The following is a 16,093-nucleotide window of genomic DNA, read 5'->3' as shown; positions in this document are numbered from 1 at the left end:
TCATTTCAAAGACTTGGCATATTTCTCCTGGCGATAATGTTCCCTGACCTGGAGGTGAAATTAAGTTTATGAACTTGGTGAGTCACTGCTTGTTCTGCTGTGATCAAGCAGTGAGATGGATTAAAAGCGGTATGGGAGTATATAGGGAGTTCAGCTGCGTAGAAAAGCAGTCTCGAGATATTTCATAGTTGGATGTTTAATTATTGTAAACAAAATTTAGTGTGCTCTGAGTTACAGTTCAGCCTGTTTAGGTGCAACACAGAAACCCAAAGATCAGGGACATTTATCAGTTGAAAATGCATTTATTATTAAATCGTTATGCTTGATTATATGACTAAATATCTTAATATCATAACAGTAATAATCCTATAACTAACCAGCAGTGGGATTTCAGTCTTTGAACCGTGCAGAGTAGTAAGGAATGGGTTCATATGAATGGCCTTTTCTCAGCTATTCACTGTAGCGATGCATCGACAAGGACAACTTACTGGTGCAAGAAAGCATCACCAGATAAATGCTGAGATAAATGTGTCCATTCTCATTACAAAATACTTGCATGAATGGGGACAGTCATTTAATATCTAAAATTTAAATTGACAGATTACTTTAAATTCAGCGTATCACCTGTGCAGTGGTGCACAGATGTGACGGTGTCTGTTACAGTATTGTGTAGTAGACATGAATGTCTCAATGAGAGCTTTTTTGGGCGGTAGGAAAAAATGTATATATTTTTGTCAGTTTGAAGCATGGAGTGAGTTAATATATCACTGAAAGAATAGAAAGTCTAGTTTTACGTGCATTTAATTAGGGGCACCCGAGAGATGGAGAAAAGTCTATATTGAAGAGAAAAAATCTGCTACTGCAGGAAGAACTTCTGCCGCAATCATTGCTTTAGTATAACTAATCAAAGTGCAGGTTAATGGTGTCATGAGCCTCACTGTCAGAGATTTAAATTATTTTTAATTTCCCAAAACTTTCCGATGCCATTCAGCTTGTTTATATATGTGCTGCATTAATATGGTGAAACTGCTCGAGATGGTGAACTTGACCGGCAGTGAAATTGCAGAGAAACCCAGGATGTGGGTGGAGGAAATTGAATTGCCTCTGTGCACATAGTGAGTGGGTGTCAATCTATTGTACATTTTAGAGATAAACTGCAGCGGGAGGGGAAGACATTGAGCCTCGGCTACTTCGCTCTGTCGTAGATGAGTTGGTGTGAAAGCAGAGCAATTGCTTGTCATTTTTAATTTAAAACCTGTTTGTCAAAGAGCGTGTTTAGTTTGTTTACAACCTGTGGTAAATTTCCTGAGATTTGTAGGAAATGGTTTGACCTCTGTGCTGTGTCAGATATGAGATTGTTTGGGGAGGGGGTAAAACCACATTTATGCTAATTCTGCTGATTCTAAAAAGACCTGTTTTTGCACACATTTGTCTTAAATTTCATGTCACATTAATTTTATTTATATTGTGATTGCAGGGCAGAGCCTAGGCTATGGATTTGTGAATTATGTGGACCCAAAGGATGCAGAAAAGGCCATCAATACCTTAAATGGCTTGAGACTTCAGACCAAAACCATCAAGGTAAGACATCATATGTTATCCTTTTTGACAGGTTTGAAAAAATAAATAAAAATGTCTTACCGGTTATGTCTGGCTCTGTAGGTTGGAGTCGAGACATAATGAGGCTGGAGCAGTGTGGGGTGTAAAGGGAGCCTATTGTTAATCTGGGCACAGGCGGCTTTGCTTGGGCCTCTAGTAGAGCAGAACTGTTTCTATGGTTGCATGTGCTGTAGCACTGCTGTATGCCTTTACAGGGAGGTGGCTGCCATTAGCATTCATCAGGCAATGTAGCACTCAATGTGCTGGTGGAGAAACTCATTTGCTTCATATAGTGCTGCAGGATTTGTGGATGGTGGAGTCAGATTATTAGATGTGATACTTTTTTTTTCTTTTTTTTGTGCTGGCCTTACAAGGAGCTAGCCTTCTCATATCAGGCAGAAAGCTATTAGAGAATTTCTGTGGGCAAAAACATATTTTGTAATAGAAAATTGATGTTTGAATAGCACCAAATTTGTAAGCTGTACGCTTGATTATTTCTGTTTTTAACACTTCAATATTGTGCAGATGTGGCATGTCATGACAGCGGAAGATGTAGTGTTGTGGGCCATACCGCTTCAATTCCACAAATCGGAGCCCATCTTTCTCATGTCGCTGCCTGTCTCAGTTCATACCCCTGAAAGTAGAACATGGTAACATTGCCTTATGCATCACACATCCGAAACTCTCTAGCTGCCCTGTCAGAAGTGCAAATAAACCCAGTGAAGTGGGGGAATATACTTTGCAAATATTAGCATTAAATAAAGTGTGAAGGTTAGACTATGGAGGAGGCTGGGCAGGGGGCTTTAGCTTTTACTGTTATCACTCTACTCTTCACCGGTGGTACACGGCAGATTTTGAGGTGTGGTCACTTGACCTTTATTTATTCCCATAAAATGATGACAGAGGAATAAAGATGAGTGTGACGCTAGGGGGAACACACTCACACACTCTGTTCTTTCTTTGTCTGATTCTCTCAATTCTCTTCCACAAAACCATCCTCCAACACTTCTTATCACATCAGCTCTGAAAATTTCGGCTGCTTTGGTTCCTGCAGATTATCAGACAAATCTCGACATAACCGAAAATGAGATGGTGCATGGAGAAAAATGAATTTGACTGCTGAGGGGTGTAATGATGTATTGATCCACATGACCTGGTAGAGGATTGAGTCTACCTCTCTTTGCTATTACTTGTCTGGGTTTCTGGATGGATGTTTGTTTGCGCCCCATATTTATTCTAGCCTGTTGCTGGAGATTTTTCTGATGTAATCTGAATTCAGAGGCAACAAAACCTCTAGAGTAGTTCAGATGAAGGTAAAGAGGCAGCCACGTTGCTGTGTAGAGCGATTTTTAACACTTTGGGGTTTTTTAAAATATTGTTTTATTTTGAAAGATGAGCTTTCTTGATGGGCCTGACGTTTAAATTGTCAGGATTTTGAGTTGAGGGACAAAATGTGACAGGTTAAACTCTTTGTGGACAGGCTGGTTTGTCAGTGTCCAATTAATAATAATAAAATGTTTTAGTGTTTAGGTTTGCACTGAGGAAGGCAGCAGCAGAAACCAGCAATGCACCACCCTAATGTTCCTAAAACCCAGCTGCTAACACTTACATCCTTTATATTAACTAATATGTTACAAACACATGAGTCACTGCAGTTTGTGGACAACACTTTTTTTTTTTTTTTTTTTGCAAAGCCCTGATTTCCTTGCACTGCATTAATGGGGTCCCTCGGGTTAAGGATGGGAAAAGTTGAGCTCATTTTGGGACATTTTCAAACGTAGCCGACGGTCTGTATTGAATGTCTGGTTTGTGGTCTCACTGTGTTATCACGTGATGGTTAAAGTTGGAATACAGATGGTTTTACAAACACTGGCGGGCTTGATGTCTGCTGGCTATGATGTTAGGAGATGCCCTACACAGTAATGTAGTCTACAGAAGACGGTGTATTTAGTTTATCATGTGATGCAGTTCTGTGTGTGGCCTGCAAGTTCACTCACACGTGAGTTAGTTTATATTCTCTCCGCTATGACTCGGTTACAGCCTCTGTTCGGAGATAGGAATCAAAGGTGATGGATGGTCTAACCTGCTTGTGCGTAAACTGGCTGTAATATACTGAGGTCGACAACTGTTTCCACTTGTAGGTTTCCTATGCGCGTCCAAGCTCCGCCTCCATCAGAGATGCAAATTTATACGTCAGTGGCCTGCCAAAAACTATGACTCAGAAGGAACTGGAGCAGCTCTTCTCTCAGTACGGACGCATTATTACCTCACGCATTCTGGTGGACCAGGTGACTGGTGAGTACAGCATGACAGCTTTCCCTCGTCTTTGTTCCATCTTCACTCTGTCACGCCCATCCTCCCATTTCCCTCCTGACTGCCAGCAAAATGACACAACCAGGACTGAGAAATGCATCAGAGGTGTTGCTACGAGGTTCCCAAAAATGCAATTTTCCACAAGACGTGCTCATAAATATGCATAGATGGAATATAAAATTGAGTATAAAGTAGCAGGACTCGATGCGTCATAATTTCTCCCTCCTGCCTGCACTTACTCCCTTTTCTCTTTCCATCCCCAAGGTGTACATGCGATACCTGTTTTATGGCAAGAAATGAAATGCATTTAGAGCAGTTATATTCTCCTTTCCTCAGCTGTCAAGCAGAAGCCTTATGAAACACTGATAAACAGAATCTTTCACTGGGACATTTCCCAGTGGTTCTGTCCCACTGCTGAAGCTTATTCCTTCTGGCGTGTGTTATGGGAATGGCTGTTTTCATAGTTTTCAAACATAAAACCACTTGTTCTTTGAGGATTCAATGGTCTTACCTTAGTATTAATAACCCAGCTCAGTCTTTCTGCAACCTGCAACTTTTTTATGTATAGAAATAACAGAAATGTGTTAATGAGCTAAAAATGTAAAAGTAGCAAAATGTGCAGCAAAAACTTCTTACACAAATGACATGGGAGGCTGGCCTGATTGACCAATACTGGCAAAGACTGCGCTCATTGGCAGGCAGCAGTCGCATATGTGACCGAGGGGAATGACATGCACTGGTGTCCCAACAGGGCATTAAGAGGGTAAATAAGTCGAAGCAGCAAGTCAAGAGTGATGCAGCCCACTTAAAAGCCATTAAATCACATGGAGCCCACCTCAACTTAAATCCTCTCAAATCAATGTACAGGAGAAAGTGTTATTAAACAAATTAAATGTGCTGTCGCCTATAAATTGCTAATGCTAATCAACCATATGTAAGATTAAGGCTGATGTGTGACTCACCTGCCACTGTGACACAAACTTCAGTATAAGTGCAGTAAGTTTAGGTCAGACTGTCACAAACTAACAGCTTATATTACCAGTTTTTATTCATTTTTATTTAAATTTATTTATGTAAGTACATAACTGTACATACTTGAGTGATTTCAAACTGCATTTTATTACTATGGCCCACCTGCAGCACATTTGTAACCCAACAGGGGGCCCCGACCCACACTTTGGGAATCACTGAGTTAAACGAATAACTAAATATGAATAATTAGCTTGTGTCTCTAGAGTGTGTCAAAGACAAAGTACCTGCGTCATCAGTTTTTCTACATCTGTGCTAACATAATGTCGCTTTTTCCTAATGTTCAGCTGCTAATAACAGACAGTAAAATGTCACTTTACAGAGAAATTACAGCTGTTAAACTCCTACCAGCCTAGTTGTATATAAAGTTTACTTCATAGATGTCCATAAATACATGTCACTGCTGATGTATGTCCTCCTCCTGTGTGTGTATGTTGTGTTATTTAATGAATTTCCAGACATGGAACGCACTTCACTGTTAATACATACAAATATAAAAAAGCAAATGTTTGTGGTCACGCATGCTGTAAGGTCATGCTTTTAAAACTGGAGTAAGAAATTACTTTACAGTGTAGTGATAGACCTTGAAAGCAGTTCACTGTACTACTGGGTAAAATGGTAAAGTCATATTGGAGGGGAATAAAAATAAATAAACGAGTCTACTTAAAAGGCTGATCATTAGGTCATGTTTTGACAGTCGGGTGAAGCTCAGTATGACTAATCTGGAGTTACTGGGCTCTCTCAGGTGTTTCCAGAGGAGTTGGCTTCATTCGTTTTGACCGGCGAGTTGAGGCTGAGGAGGCCATCAAGGGTCTGAACTGTCAGAAGCCGCCTGGTGCCACCGAACCCATTACAGTCAAGTTTGCAAACAACCCGAGCCAAAAGACCAGCCAGGCGCTGCTGTCCCAGCTCTATCAGTCACCCAATCGAAGGTACCCAGGACCCCTCGCACAGCAGGCACAACGCTTCAGGTAAAAGGGGCACACCAAAAAAGTATAATGCTGCTAGTGAAGCTGATTTTGTTGACCCTCTGAGGTTTTTGGATATTAGCATTTAAATTGTCTCACTGGCAGCATCGTGAAAATATTCTGTGTCGGAGCCCGTCGGTACTCTGGGCAGAATATATCATCCCCATTATTACATTCTTGACTTTGCGGCATGTTGCAGACGTAGGCCTACCACACAATCTGGTTTAAACAGATGTTTGGCAAATGTGGAAATGAGATGAGCAATGAATGAACAAATTGTGCGAGTTAGTCCAAAAAATGTGTTAATTTTCAGTGTGCTGATTGATGTCAGTGGTTGTTAAAGCTGCCACCCTGTCAGCCTAATTGACCCTTTTTCTGTATGAACTGCAAGTCTCCTGTTGGCTGTGTTGTGAAGGATGACTGGGAAAATTTAAGTGGAACAGCAGACTTTAATCGTGGTATCAGACCCATTACTCATCTTTGTCATCCTGTCAAAACTCATCAGCTTCCTGAAAAGTTTCTTTCTTATAAAATTAATTTGTCTGTTGGTGTTTTGCTTTTTTTAAGGTTGGACAATCTGCTGAACATGGCCTACGGAGTCAAAAGGTAAATTGACTTTCTGTTTTAGATTCTGTAGTCTGCCTTAATTGATCCTTGAGGGAAATTCCGAGCTAACGTGAGGGAGCTGATGGGATACATTTTGTTGTTTATTTCCTATGAGCTCTATGGCAGCATTGTGTAGGTAGTTAACACTGCATAAAGTGGCACTGATTCAATATGGGACTGCTGCTCAAAGCAAATGCTTTTCTGTGCATCCACAACAAATATACACACAATTCAGTTGGTGTGGGTGAATCAGGCTGTTTGTCTTCACAGTAAGTCATGATGTAAATATTGAACAGCTGCTGCAGATGCCTAAAGGCAGACCTGTGTATGCTGAGAGCATAGGCTGGAGGGGCAGGGTCTCTCCATTGTGTTAGACCAGCGCAGGATGTCAAAAACTACCTGCTAAATTTATCTGATTTAAGTCGCTCTTACTGCCTGATGTGGCATCGTTTCTGGTTTGGTTTACAATTTCTAAAGCATAAATAACATGACTGCATTGTCTGTAGGTTGCTAACCGGGTCGATATCCTTTAATCTAATTGAGTATTTAGTGCGTTAATATACTAAAGAGCAGCATGTGGTCTGCTCAGCTGCCATGTTGGAGAATCTGAAGTGCAGTTTGTGGCAAAATGTGGTGACTCTTTATGGTTTGAACAAAGCAGAGTCTCTGTATCTTTGGGGACACGGAGGTGACTGCTTTAGTGGCCATGCTCAGTGTTTAACATAAACGGGTTTAGGTATTTGTCCTTTAAACGTGTTCTCTGAAATAAGGAAACTGTATAAAATCAGCTGCTGGTGATGCAGTGGAGCGCTTTAATCTAGAGCTAATGTCACAACATGTGATAGATTAAAGCACTGTCTACGCCGCTTGTCTACATAACAAAGGGCAGACTCTTACAATCTTACTCGCTATTGCACAAAATTGCACGTTTGTATTGAGCTTTGCACTCTTACCTTGATCTATTATGGACAGCCCTGTCCTGTTTTAAACTTTGTTGCGTCAGACGTCTTTCAGGATTCGCCGGGATACCAGTTTGTCTCAGTTCAGTTTTATAAGAATGTCTTCCTCGTGTGTGATTGAAGTCCAGTTCCCTGAAAGCTCAAAGAGCCGTCACCAGCAGCAATAGACGTGCGATTTCTCCTCTGCCGTGCTCGTTGGCTGACGTCTTGGTTGCCAAATTTCTCCGTGGGTCCTTGATGCTGGGAGCACACCTGTCATAGTGGATGTTCCCTGAGAGGCCAAGTGGAGCAGCTAATCTTGTGTGACACCTGCTGCAATAATTCATAGGCTTTTCATGCACTTTGAATTTTGTTTCTTAAATCTGCAAAAGCACACTTACCGAAGGCCAGAGCCTTTCTGTGCCTCGTTATTATGCTCTTGGCAACTGCCGCGTTTATATAGAATTTATTTCCCTTTATGATTTGCCAGTTTTTGATTTGGAGGAAATAATTTCCTTTGCAGTTGTGAAGCTACAAACTAAATGTGTGGGGAGTAGCTCGAGGACTGAATCTGTGCATTTATTCTGAGGGTTGCTGCTCAGGTGACTTGCTGCAGAAGATGAAGGAAGTGTGTTTTGTGAAAAATCTGATTATGTAATTCCTGAAATGAAAGAATGGCACTAGCACCATATGGCCATAGAAGCATCCATGGCTCACGATGTGTGGGTAGAGCTGATCCCTGCAGAGACTTGTCACACTCTGTTAGGCTTGTTGGTACGATCTCCTGTCTTATAAAATGGCCCGTTTTGTGCTCATTTTGGCTCTTGCCTTGAACCATGTTACTTTTTGTGTTTTAACAGCAGGTTCTCCCCGATGGCCATTGACGGGGTGACCAGCTTGGCTGGCATCAACATCCCGGGGCACGCGGGCACTGGCTGGTGCATCTTCGTCTACAACCTGGCTCCGGACGCAGATGAAAGCATCCTTTGGCAGATGTTCGGGCCGTTTGGTGCTGTCACAAACGTCAAGGTTATCCGCGACTTTAACACAAACAAGTGCAAAGGATTTGGTTTTGTCACCATGACTAATTACGACGAGGCAGCTGTGGCCATCGCCAGCTTGAATGGATACCGCCTTGGGGACAGAGTTCTGCAAGTGTCATTCAAAACCAACAAAACACACAAAGCCTGAAACTGAGATTGTTTCTAGAAAACTCACCAGAAAATGGAAACAGAAAATGGAAGCGTATTGACCGTAACTTTCTACATTAGTAACAAGAGCTTTGTAAATCAGTGTTGCGAAGAAAAACGATATTTAGCGTCCAACAATGTGATCTCTTTTTTTTTTCCTTCTCTTTTTTCCCATTGCTACACTTTGAATCTTCTCTATACTTTCAAACAGAAAAATACCTGCAGGTCTTGATGCCTGTCATGTTGACTTCTCTTGCTGTCTTTACAGATGGACCATCTAAAATGTTACTCTAGGTTTTGTCATTTTGTTGCACATCTGCTTTGAAACAGTAAGTCTTGTAAGGTTATGTGTAGTGATTTTTCTTTGTACTTCTGTGTCCTGATTTGCCACACGTGCGTTTATGCCTTCGGTGGTTAGCAAGTACTTGCGTTGAACTATTTGCGGTTCTGTTAATTTTGTAAGTATTCTGTTTCCTGTAATATCAGTTGGTTATTGGTTGGCTGCATAATGTTGCTTATTGTACAATTAACAGATAAAAAGACAAAAAAAAGATTCTTAAAGCAGTACCTTGCCAAAGAGCTAAGAACCTCTTTGATGTGGGTTTAAAAGCATCTATTTTTATAAAAAGAAAAATTTGGAGAAACTTTTTACTGGACCTGGAACAAAATATTTTGACTTGGATACTTTGAGAAATATCTTCATATGACACCTTGTGAGCTTTTGAACTTTACAAGAAAGTTTGCAGTGGTTGAAATTTCTGGAGAGATTTATGATGTAAAAGATACCTTTTGAGATCTTTGTATTACCTTTAGATTATAGAATCAGTGGCAGTGCTGGTTTCATTTGTAAAATCATCTGTGGGTCCCCCCCCCCTCCCCTCGGTCGTCTGGTCGTTACGGCTAGCGACTCGCTTTCCGGTCTGATTTGGAAACGGACAAAACTTCAAAGGTTGATCTGCAAAAAGTGCATGAAAAATTAAAAACATGGAGATATCATAAAGGTAAATGGGGGATTTAAAAAAAGGGAAAAAAGAAAAATCAGTTCTTCCTCTAAGATTCCCTTCAGATGGAGCTCATGGTGTTTTGTGGTGTATCTACAATATCATTAGACTAATTTTTGTCTTAATATCAACCAATGAGGGTTTTTACATACTTTGTATGAAAGATTGAAGACAAGCCAGTGAAGGCAGCAGCATCAAAAAACAACTAGCGTGACAAATAGAAGGGTTCCTCCTGAGCTTTGAGCTGTGTAAATAAGTCCTTTTTTATGTTGAGTACTTGGCAGACTTTGGTTTTTGTTTGGACTTCATTGAAAAGTGTGATTATTATATACAACTTTCTTTTCAGGACTGTGTAAGGTCTTTTTTTTGTTTTTGGATCTTTATTTTCAGTTTCTCTTCAGTTGAAATACTTGAGTTGTCGTCCTATGGACTAGCATTAGTGCATCAGATTTGTTGGTTGTTAGGTCTGTAGATAGTCTTGCTTCGTTAAAAAAAAAAGGTATTAAGAAACTATAGACATTTGTTTTGGTTTTTTTTATATATAAACATTATAGATATATATTTATGTGGTAAAGAATGGATATAAACCACAGTTTTGAACTATTTGATTACTTTTTTCATACTCATATCTCTATATATAAATATATACGTAATGCATATAACCTGTCTTTAAAATCGTAAAAAGGTGTATATTGCTTTATTCACTTTGGGGAAGGGCGGTGAAGCAGTTCCATTAACAATAGCAAAGTTGGTTGCAGAAGTTTGTCAACATCTAGCTCATCTCAAACACATGAATGGAGGCTGGTTGAGCCTTAGATGCACTGAATACTGCACCTGCATCCTGCTTGGTATTTCAACCGATTATTAGTCATGCTTCCCCTTAAACGAGCAGTGTGCTATGCATTATATAATTATCTTTGCAACTGCTTTTTCTTGTTTATCTATTCCTTCTTTGTGTTACTTGTACAAGTTAAACTTTAAGTCTAGATGAGTTGTGATACTTGCTGCTGTAGGGAAGAGACAACATTTGTCATGCCTGACCTGCCACTGCTGAGAATAAGTTTTGTTTTTCCTTTATGTAACCGCTTGATGTTGGGGTTTTTTTTTTTTTTTTTTTTTCCCCCCCTCTATTTATTTTATTTTTTTTCCTTTTATTTTTTATTTATTTATTTTTTGGTCTTGGGAAATTGTGCTGCAGGTCTGGCATGAGGAAATGTTTCCTCCCATCCCTCTTTTCTCAATTCTTAATATGAGAGTGATTATTTATTTGAAGTTGTATAGTCTGACTTGGTTCACAGCATTTTTGGAATAGAATCTTTTTGTTAAGTATTTAAAAGGATGTACATGTTCTTTACTTTGTGTTTGGATACTTTTGGATTTATTTTTTTTTCCATGTTCAGTACATCAATAAATAAGTTGAAGGGCAATGAAGCTTTGTGATTGGATCATTCCTGTTTCCTGTCTGACAGGAAACTGAGTTTTATTAACTACATGCCGAAATGTTTAGTTTTAAACTGTTGTGCTTTAAGCTGGAAACGACCCCCCATTAACTAGCCAGTCTAATTGCTTTGCTTTTCACTTGACAGTTGCTCAAATGTTTCAGTACTTAGGCTTCCTTAAAAAAAGCAATATGCAGTTTTTAACTTTGTTTAAATGATATGATGCACTTCCCTGCTGATGGGCAGATTTCCGGGCTTTTAAAGCTCTCTGCTTCTGTAGTAATTCTCTCCACGTACACGAGAAAGCCAAATAGATTTGCAGAATGTTTAAATGCCCAGTGACTCAAACTTTACTGGCAGTAAAATGGTAGGGTTCATCTTTTCTAAATTAAATTGGACAGGATTTATTTTGGAATGAAGTAGCCTTAAAGTGGACCTGTTATTAACGGCTCAGTCTTCCCTATTTAGTACTCGTCCTTGGTGCAGCGCCTCAGTTCATCCACCGTCTCAAACAAGCTCGATTGGTACAAAAGGCTGTGCCACGAAAATGTCCAGCAGCAGCAGCAGCAGCCTGAACTGCTCATACAAGCCCGGATGGATCCATGCTTTCATGTTCAAGTCTGACCCTGACTCACGCATTTACAATCTTCTATCATCCAACTGTATAAGCCTGTGTGAGTTGTAGCCCCAGTTTCCTGTTCTGGGATGACAGTGTCCTGCTACTTTAGTAATCTGCTCCAAGATTCAACATGTTCATTCACAGATGCTCTTCTGCAGAACTTGGTTGTAACGAGCGGTTGTTCGATGTAGTTGCCCTCCTATTAGTGCAAAGCAGTCTTGCTGTTTTCTTCTGGTCTCCACTACAATATTTTCCTTTTTGGACATTTCTCTAAAACTTAGATGGCGGTGTTGGGAAACCAGTAGAGCAGTTTCTGAAATATTCAGACCAACCTGTCTGGCATCAAACTTTAGCAGGCTGTGTTGACGTGTGACCAAACTTGCATTTTAAAGCAATTGAAAGTGAACCTAATAAAGCGGCCACCTTTTACTGAAACCTTACGATCATGAGACGACACTTTTAACCCACCCAACTGCTTCACTTTGCAAATTTTGGGGTGTGAGGAGGGGTTGCCACTGTAGCTGTACCTTCTTAGCGTTTCACTGCACTGTAGTACTGAGGTTGGAATAGTTTAGATACAATATTTGAAAGTGCTGAACTTCAAATGTTTTAAAAAAAAAAATGCTAATCTATTTTCAGGTTTCTTCTGCAGGAGGTTGAGGTATAATTGGGGCACAGTTCAGGTGCTGACTTGAATGTTCCAACACAAAGAGCAGCGCAAGGCTTGAAGGAAGAAGCCTGGTCTAGAGTATTGATTTCTTTTTCTTTCTCCCCTTCCTTTTTATTTTTTATCTCATGCTCCACTTGAGGCTGACGGTCGCTGATGAAATGGCCTGCTTTGAAGTGCGCTTCCCTACAGAGCAGCCACCTCACACTCCCCGACTGTCATTTTAGGGGCACTGCAAGGACGTAGATGGGAGCTGCTTTATAAGCCAGTTGCTTTTTTCTTCTCTCTTCCCCCTTTTTGTAAAGAAAGCATTTCTGAAGTATCCACTGTTTTTTGGGGGGAGTGGGGTTTCAGCACACTGCTCAGTTTAATGAAAACAATATTTATGGCATGCTCAATCATGTAGTCATTCTAGCTCTGTTTGGCTCCAGCAGATAAGAAGGCTGCTCTTTGAGCTCCTTATAAAGCTTCCCCTCCGATATTTACGGTTCCATTAGCCTGCGTGCGCGAGCAGAAATGTCTTTCCCTGAAAGGAGTCGTTTTTTGTTTTTTTTGTTTAAAACCAGTGTCAATATTAAGATTTCATGACACTTCTCTGGTTTGTGGATCTTTGCTGGAAACGGATGATGTGTGAGGGAGCTTTGGCTGAGCGACGGCGTGCTTGGTTTTTATCTGACATGTTAGCGGCTCTTCTCGCAGCTGAAACTGGTCTTATCGTGGCACTACAAATGATTTTGAACTGTGTGCAGTGATTACATGCTGCTAGTGAAAACAGGATTAGGCTTCAGCAGTTAACGGGCGTCACAGACGAGTTGGTGTGAGTTTATAGCACGTTGTGCTTTTAGTTGTTTGACATAAAGAAATGCATTTTCAGTGGGTTTCCTCCAGCTGTGCACTGAATCAGCAGTGTTTTGGCAGGTGCAGAAAATTGCATCTACTTCTCTTTGAATGCTCGTTCAAAGATTTCATTCAGATCGCAAGATGAAGCACAAAGGATTAAAAATTAGCTTTTTGACTTTGACGGGGATACCGTGTTATCCTCTGACACATTAGTCTGATTTTTCTTTTTTTTTGTCCTTGCAATCTTCTAATCATGCTGTGTATAAAACGTGAACATGATCAATGTGTTTTTGACTCCTCCTCCTGAAGCCTTCAGGTTAGCAGTTAGCACCTTTAGCTTACACAACTAGATTGCTTGACTGATGCACTGAAGCTTGTGAGTTTCATGGTTTTAATGGACGGTTCACTGCAAAATTAAAAACTACTCAAGACCATAAAGAGATAAACGAACTTGAGCTGCTGATGTTTCCTCTGCTGTTAAACTGTTTCTGGGATAATTTGAGTTTTCCCGAGTTGGAAAGATGATTTTTCACTTTGCGTTCGTGTGTGCAAAAATCAGCTGCTTGTAGCCATGTTTTGTGTACGACATCAACATCGCTGCATCTCTTACCAAAAGTAGTTTAGTCTACTTGAGAAAATTCATGGGAATATTCCAGCGCCACATGAATGCACAATGAAGCTATTATTCATGGACTTTCATTAGATGTACTTCCATAGGCCAGCCTGAATAAAGTGCAGTGAAAGAATTTCTACTACTTTATTACAGAAAAACAAAATGTACAAACTGGACCAGTGTGCAGGGTTTTGTTTACCGAAGCATTTCAAAGAACAAAAGCTGTAGTTTGTTGGAGCACGGCGATGTCTCAGTTGTTTTTATAGATCTGTAGTATTTGAACGCAATTTGGACCTCACGGATATTTTTATGAACCTTGTGATGCGTTCTTCCAACCAGCTTTGGAAGAACATTGCAAATGAAGGTAATGCATTTGATCACAACTGCAAGAATGATTTGATATTTTTAATATCATTTATTAAAAATAATAGTATTGGGTTAAATATTCCATGTAGGAGCCACATTTGAGCTGAAATAACCTTTTGTAGCCGTTTTGTCTCAAAATTCTTCAATTCTCCATGTAAATTAAATTCAAACAGATTCCAGAGTAGTGATTTTAAAGTTTTCTGCATCCATATGTAATCAAATCAAATCTGGGCTTTGATTGGCCCACTCCATATAACCATTTCCTCTTTCTGAGCCATTCTTTGGTGCTTGGCATCATTATCCCACTAAAAGCTTCCACTTCAGGTTCAATTGAACTTTGCGGCAGGTGGCTTGATCATCAAGCGTCTGATGACATGCAGATGTTAGTCAGTGGATACTAGTCTCTGTGGCTGTCACACACACTCTTTGTACAGCTTTATCTTTGATTTGTCTGTTCAGGGACAAATATTCCAAAATCCCCGGTCTTTGTACGTTCATAATTTTTGGAATGCAAAGTTGTTCCACTGGTATGAATCCCATTCCAGTTAAATTTCTCTGATTGTAGATGCATGCATCGAGATTACCTGCAGATGCTGTAAGGCTATTTTGTTATTATTTTATTTATTGGAGACAATTTTTATCTTTAAAGTCATTAGCAGTGATTTTCCTTACATTGGAAACATTTATTTCAAATAATTTCAGGTTTTCTCTAAATCGTGGCTCTTTTAGCTCCTGGCAAACTGATACCACACAGTTGAGCTGCAAAGAGAACAGCACAGCCTCCAAGGTTTAAATAACACAATACTCATTTTATAGATTTAAAGGTGTGATAAATGTAGGAGTGTATTTAATTCTCTTATCAGCTTTTCAAAATTTAGGGCTCTGAATATTGCTGCATGATGTCAGTTCTGTCTTCTTCAAGAATATTGTAATAGTATTTCATTAAGGTTCAAATATTTGACACTTGATCAGACAGCTGAGTCTGTAATTATTGGATACAGTTTCTATTTTTCCAAATGAATTAAGCCTTTCCCTCACAAAAAACCCAAACTGCAGCAGTGCCCTGTGGGATGCCCAGGGTTAGCCCATCATCAGGGGTAATTAGCCTAAGGAGAAATGTGCTTGATGTTGTGTGTGCCTGGTCTTTGCTTTCTAGGGTATAAAAAAAAAAAACCCTTTATCCTCTTTACCCTTGATGTCCAGCTCTAATGTGGTGCAGCTTTGACCTGCAGTCCCACAAGTCTAGTGCATAAAGAGTAGAGCTCCAGCGATGTGTCCCCTATACTTCAGCCTACATTTCAGACGGTGTTGATGAAGAAAATAGTCACACACATGCTCTCTCTCAGCGTCTCGACACCTGGTTACTGCTCGTACCCTTGCAACTGCTCACCTTGGACTTGTGAAGCCTAGCCTGGTATGTAATGAAACGAGAGAAGTAAAACTCTGGTTTTGGGTTTTGGCCAGAGCTGCTGCTGATGTCAGCAAGCTGCACATAAACACATTTGCATGTGGTCTGTCTGCCCGTCTGATTTATGGCTCACCAGGTTTTTAGTTGTGAGTTGCTTTTTCACACATGCTTTTCTCCCTTGGTTTTATGGTGGGAGTTACTTTTTCATACAGATAAATTTGGAAAATTGGAAGTTAAAAGCAGCGTTGGTCAAGTTACTTGAAAAAGTAATCAGTAACTAATTACTGATTACTTCCCCCAAAAGGTAATCCTGTTACTTTACTGATTACTTATTTTCAAAAGTAATTAATTAATTAGTTACTTTTTAAAAACACGATTTACAACCTGAAGAGGTGATAAAGCGATAGATCTTTCAGCCCAATTCTACTTTTTCTGCATAATCCATCATACAAAATGTAATCAAATGGAAAAGTCTCTTTTTAAAACTTGTTTTATTA

The 16,093-nt window shown here is 39.9% G+C and overlaps 1 protein-coding gene across 6 annotated transcripts in view; it reads left to right on the top strand.

The window, feature by feature from the left end:
- The window catches only part of elavl2 (ELAV like neuron-specific RNA binding protein 2), a 30,764-nt gene extending 19,689 nt beyond the window's left edge, over positions 1–11,075 (top strand). For all 6 annotated transcript variants that reach the window (XM_042224369.1, XM_005930879.3, XM_005930875.3 and 3 more), the window contains 5 exons: positions 1,478–1,581; positions 3,741–3,894; positions 5,687–5,912; positions 6,477–6,515; positions 8,314–11,075. In XM_042224369.1, coding sequence (XP_042080303.1) covers positions 1,478–1,581; positions 3,741–3,894; positions 5,687–5,912; positions 6,477–6,515; positions 8,314–8,644 — 854 coding nt within the window. In that variant the 3' untranslated portion in view covers positions 8,645–11,075. The remainder of the gene's footprint in view (positions 1–1,477; positions 1,582–3,740; positions 3,895–5,686; positions 5,913–6,476; positions 6,516–8,313) is intronic.
- The last annotated feature ends 5,018 nt before the right edge of the window (positions 11,076–16,093 follow it).

The sequence above is a fragment of the Haplochromis burtoni genome, unplaced genomic scaffold, assembly GCF_018398535.1.
Source record: "Haplochromis burtoni strain Fernald_Lab_line unplaced genomic scaffold, NCSU_Asbu1 Contig_136, whole genome shotgun sequence".
Lineage (NCBI taxonomy): Eukaryota > Metazoa > Chordata > Actinopteri > Cichliformes > Cichlidae > Haplochromis > Haplochromis burtoni.
Note: the sequence above shows the minus strand (reverse complement) of the source record. Positions and strands in the feature narration are given on the sequence as shown.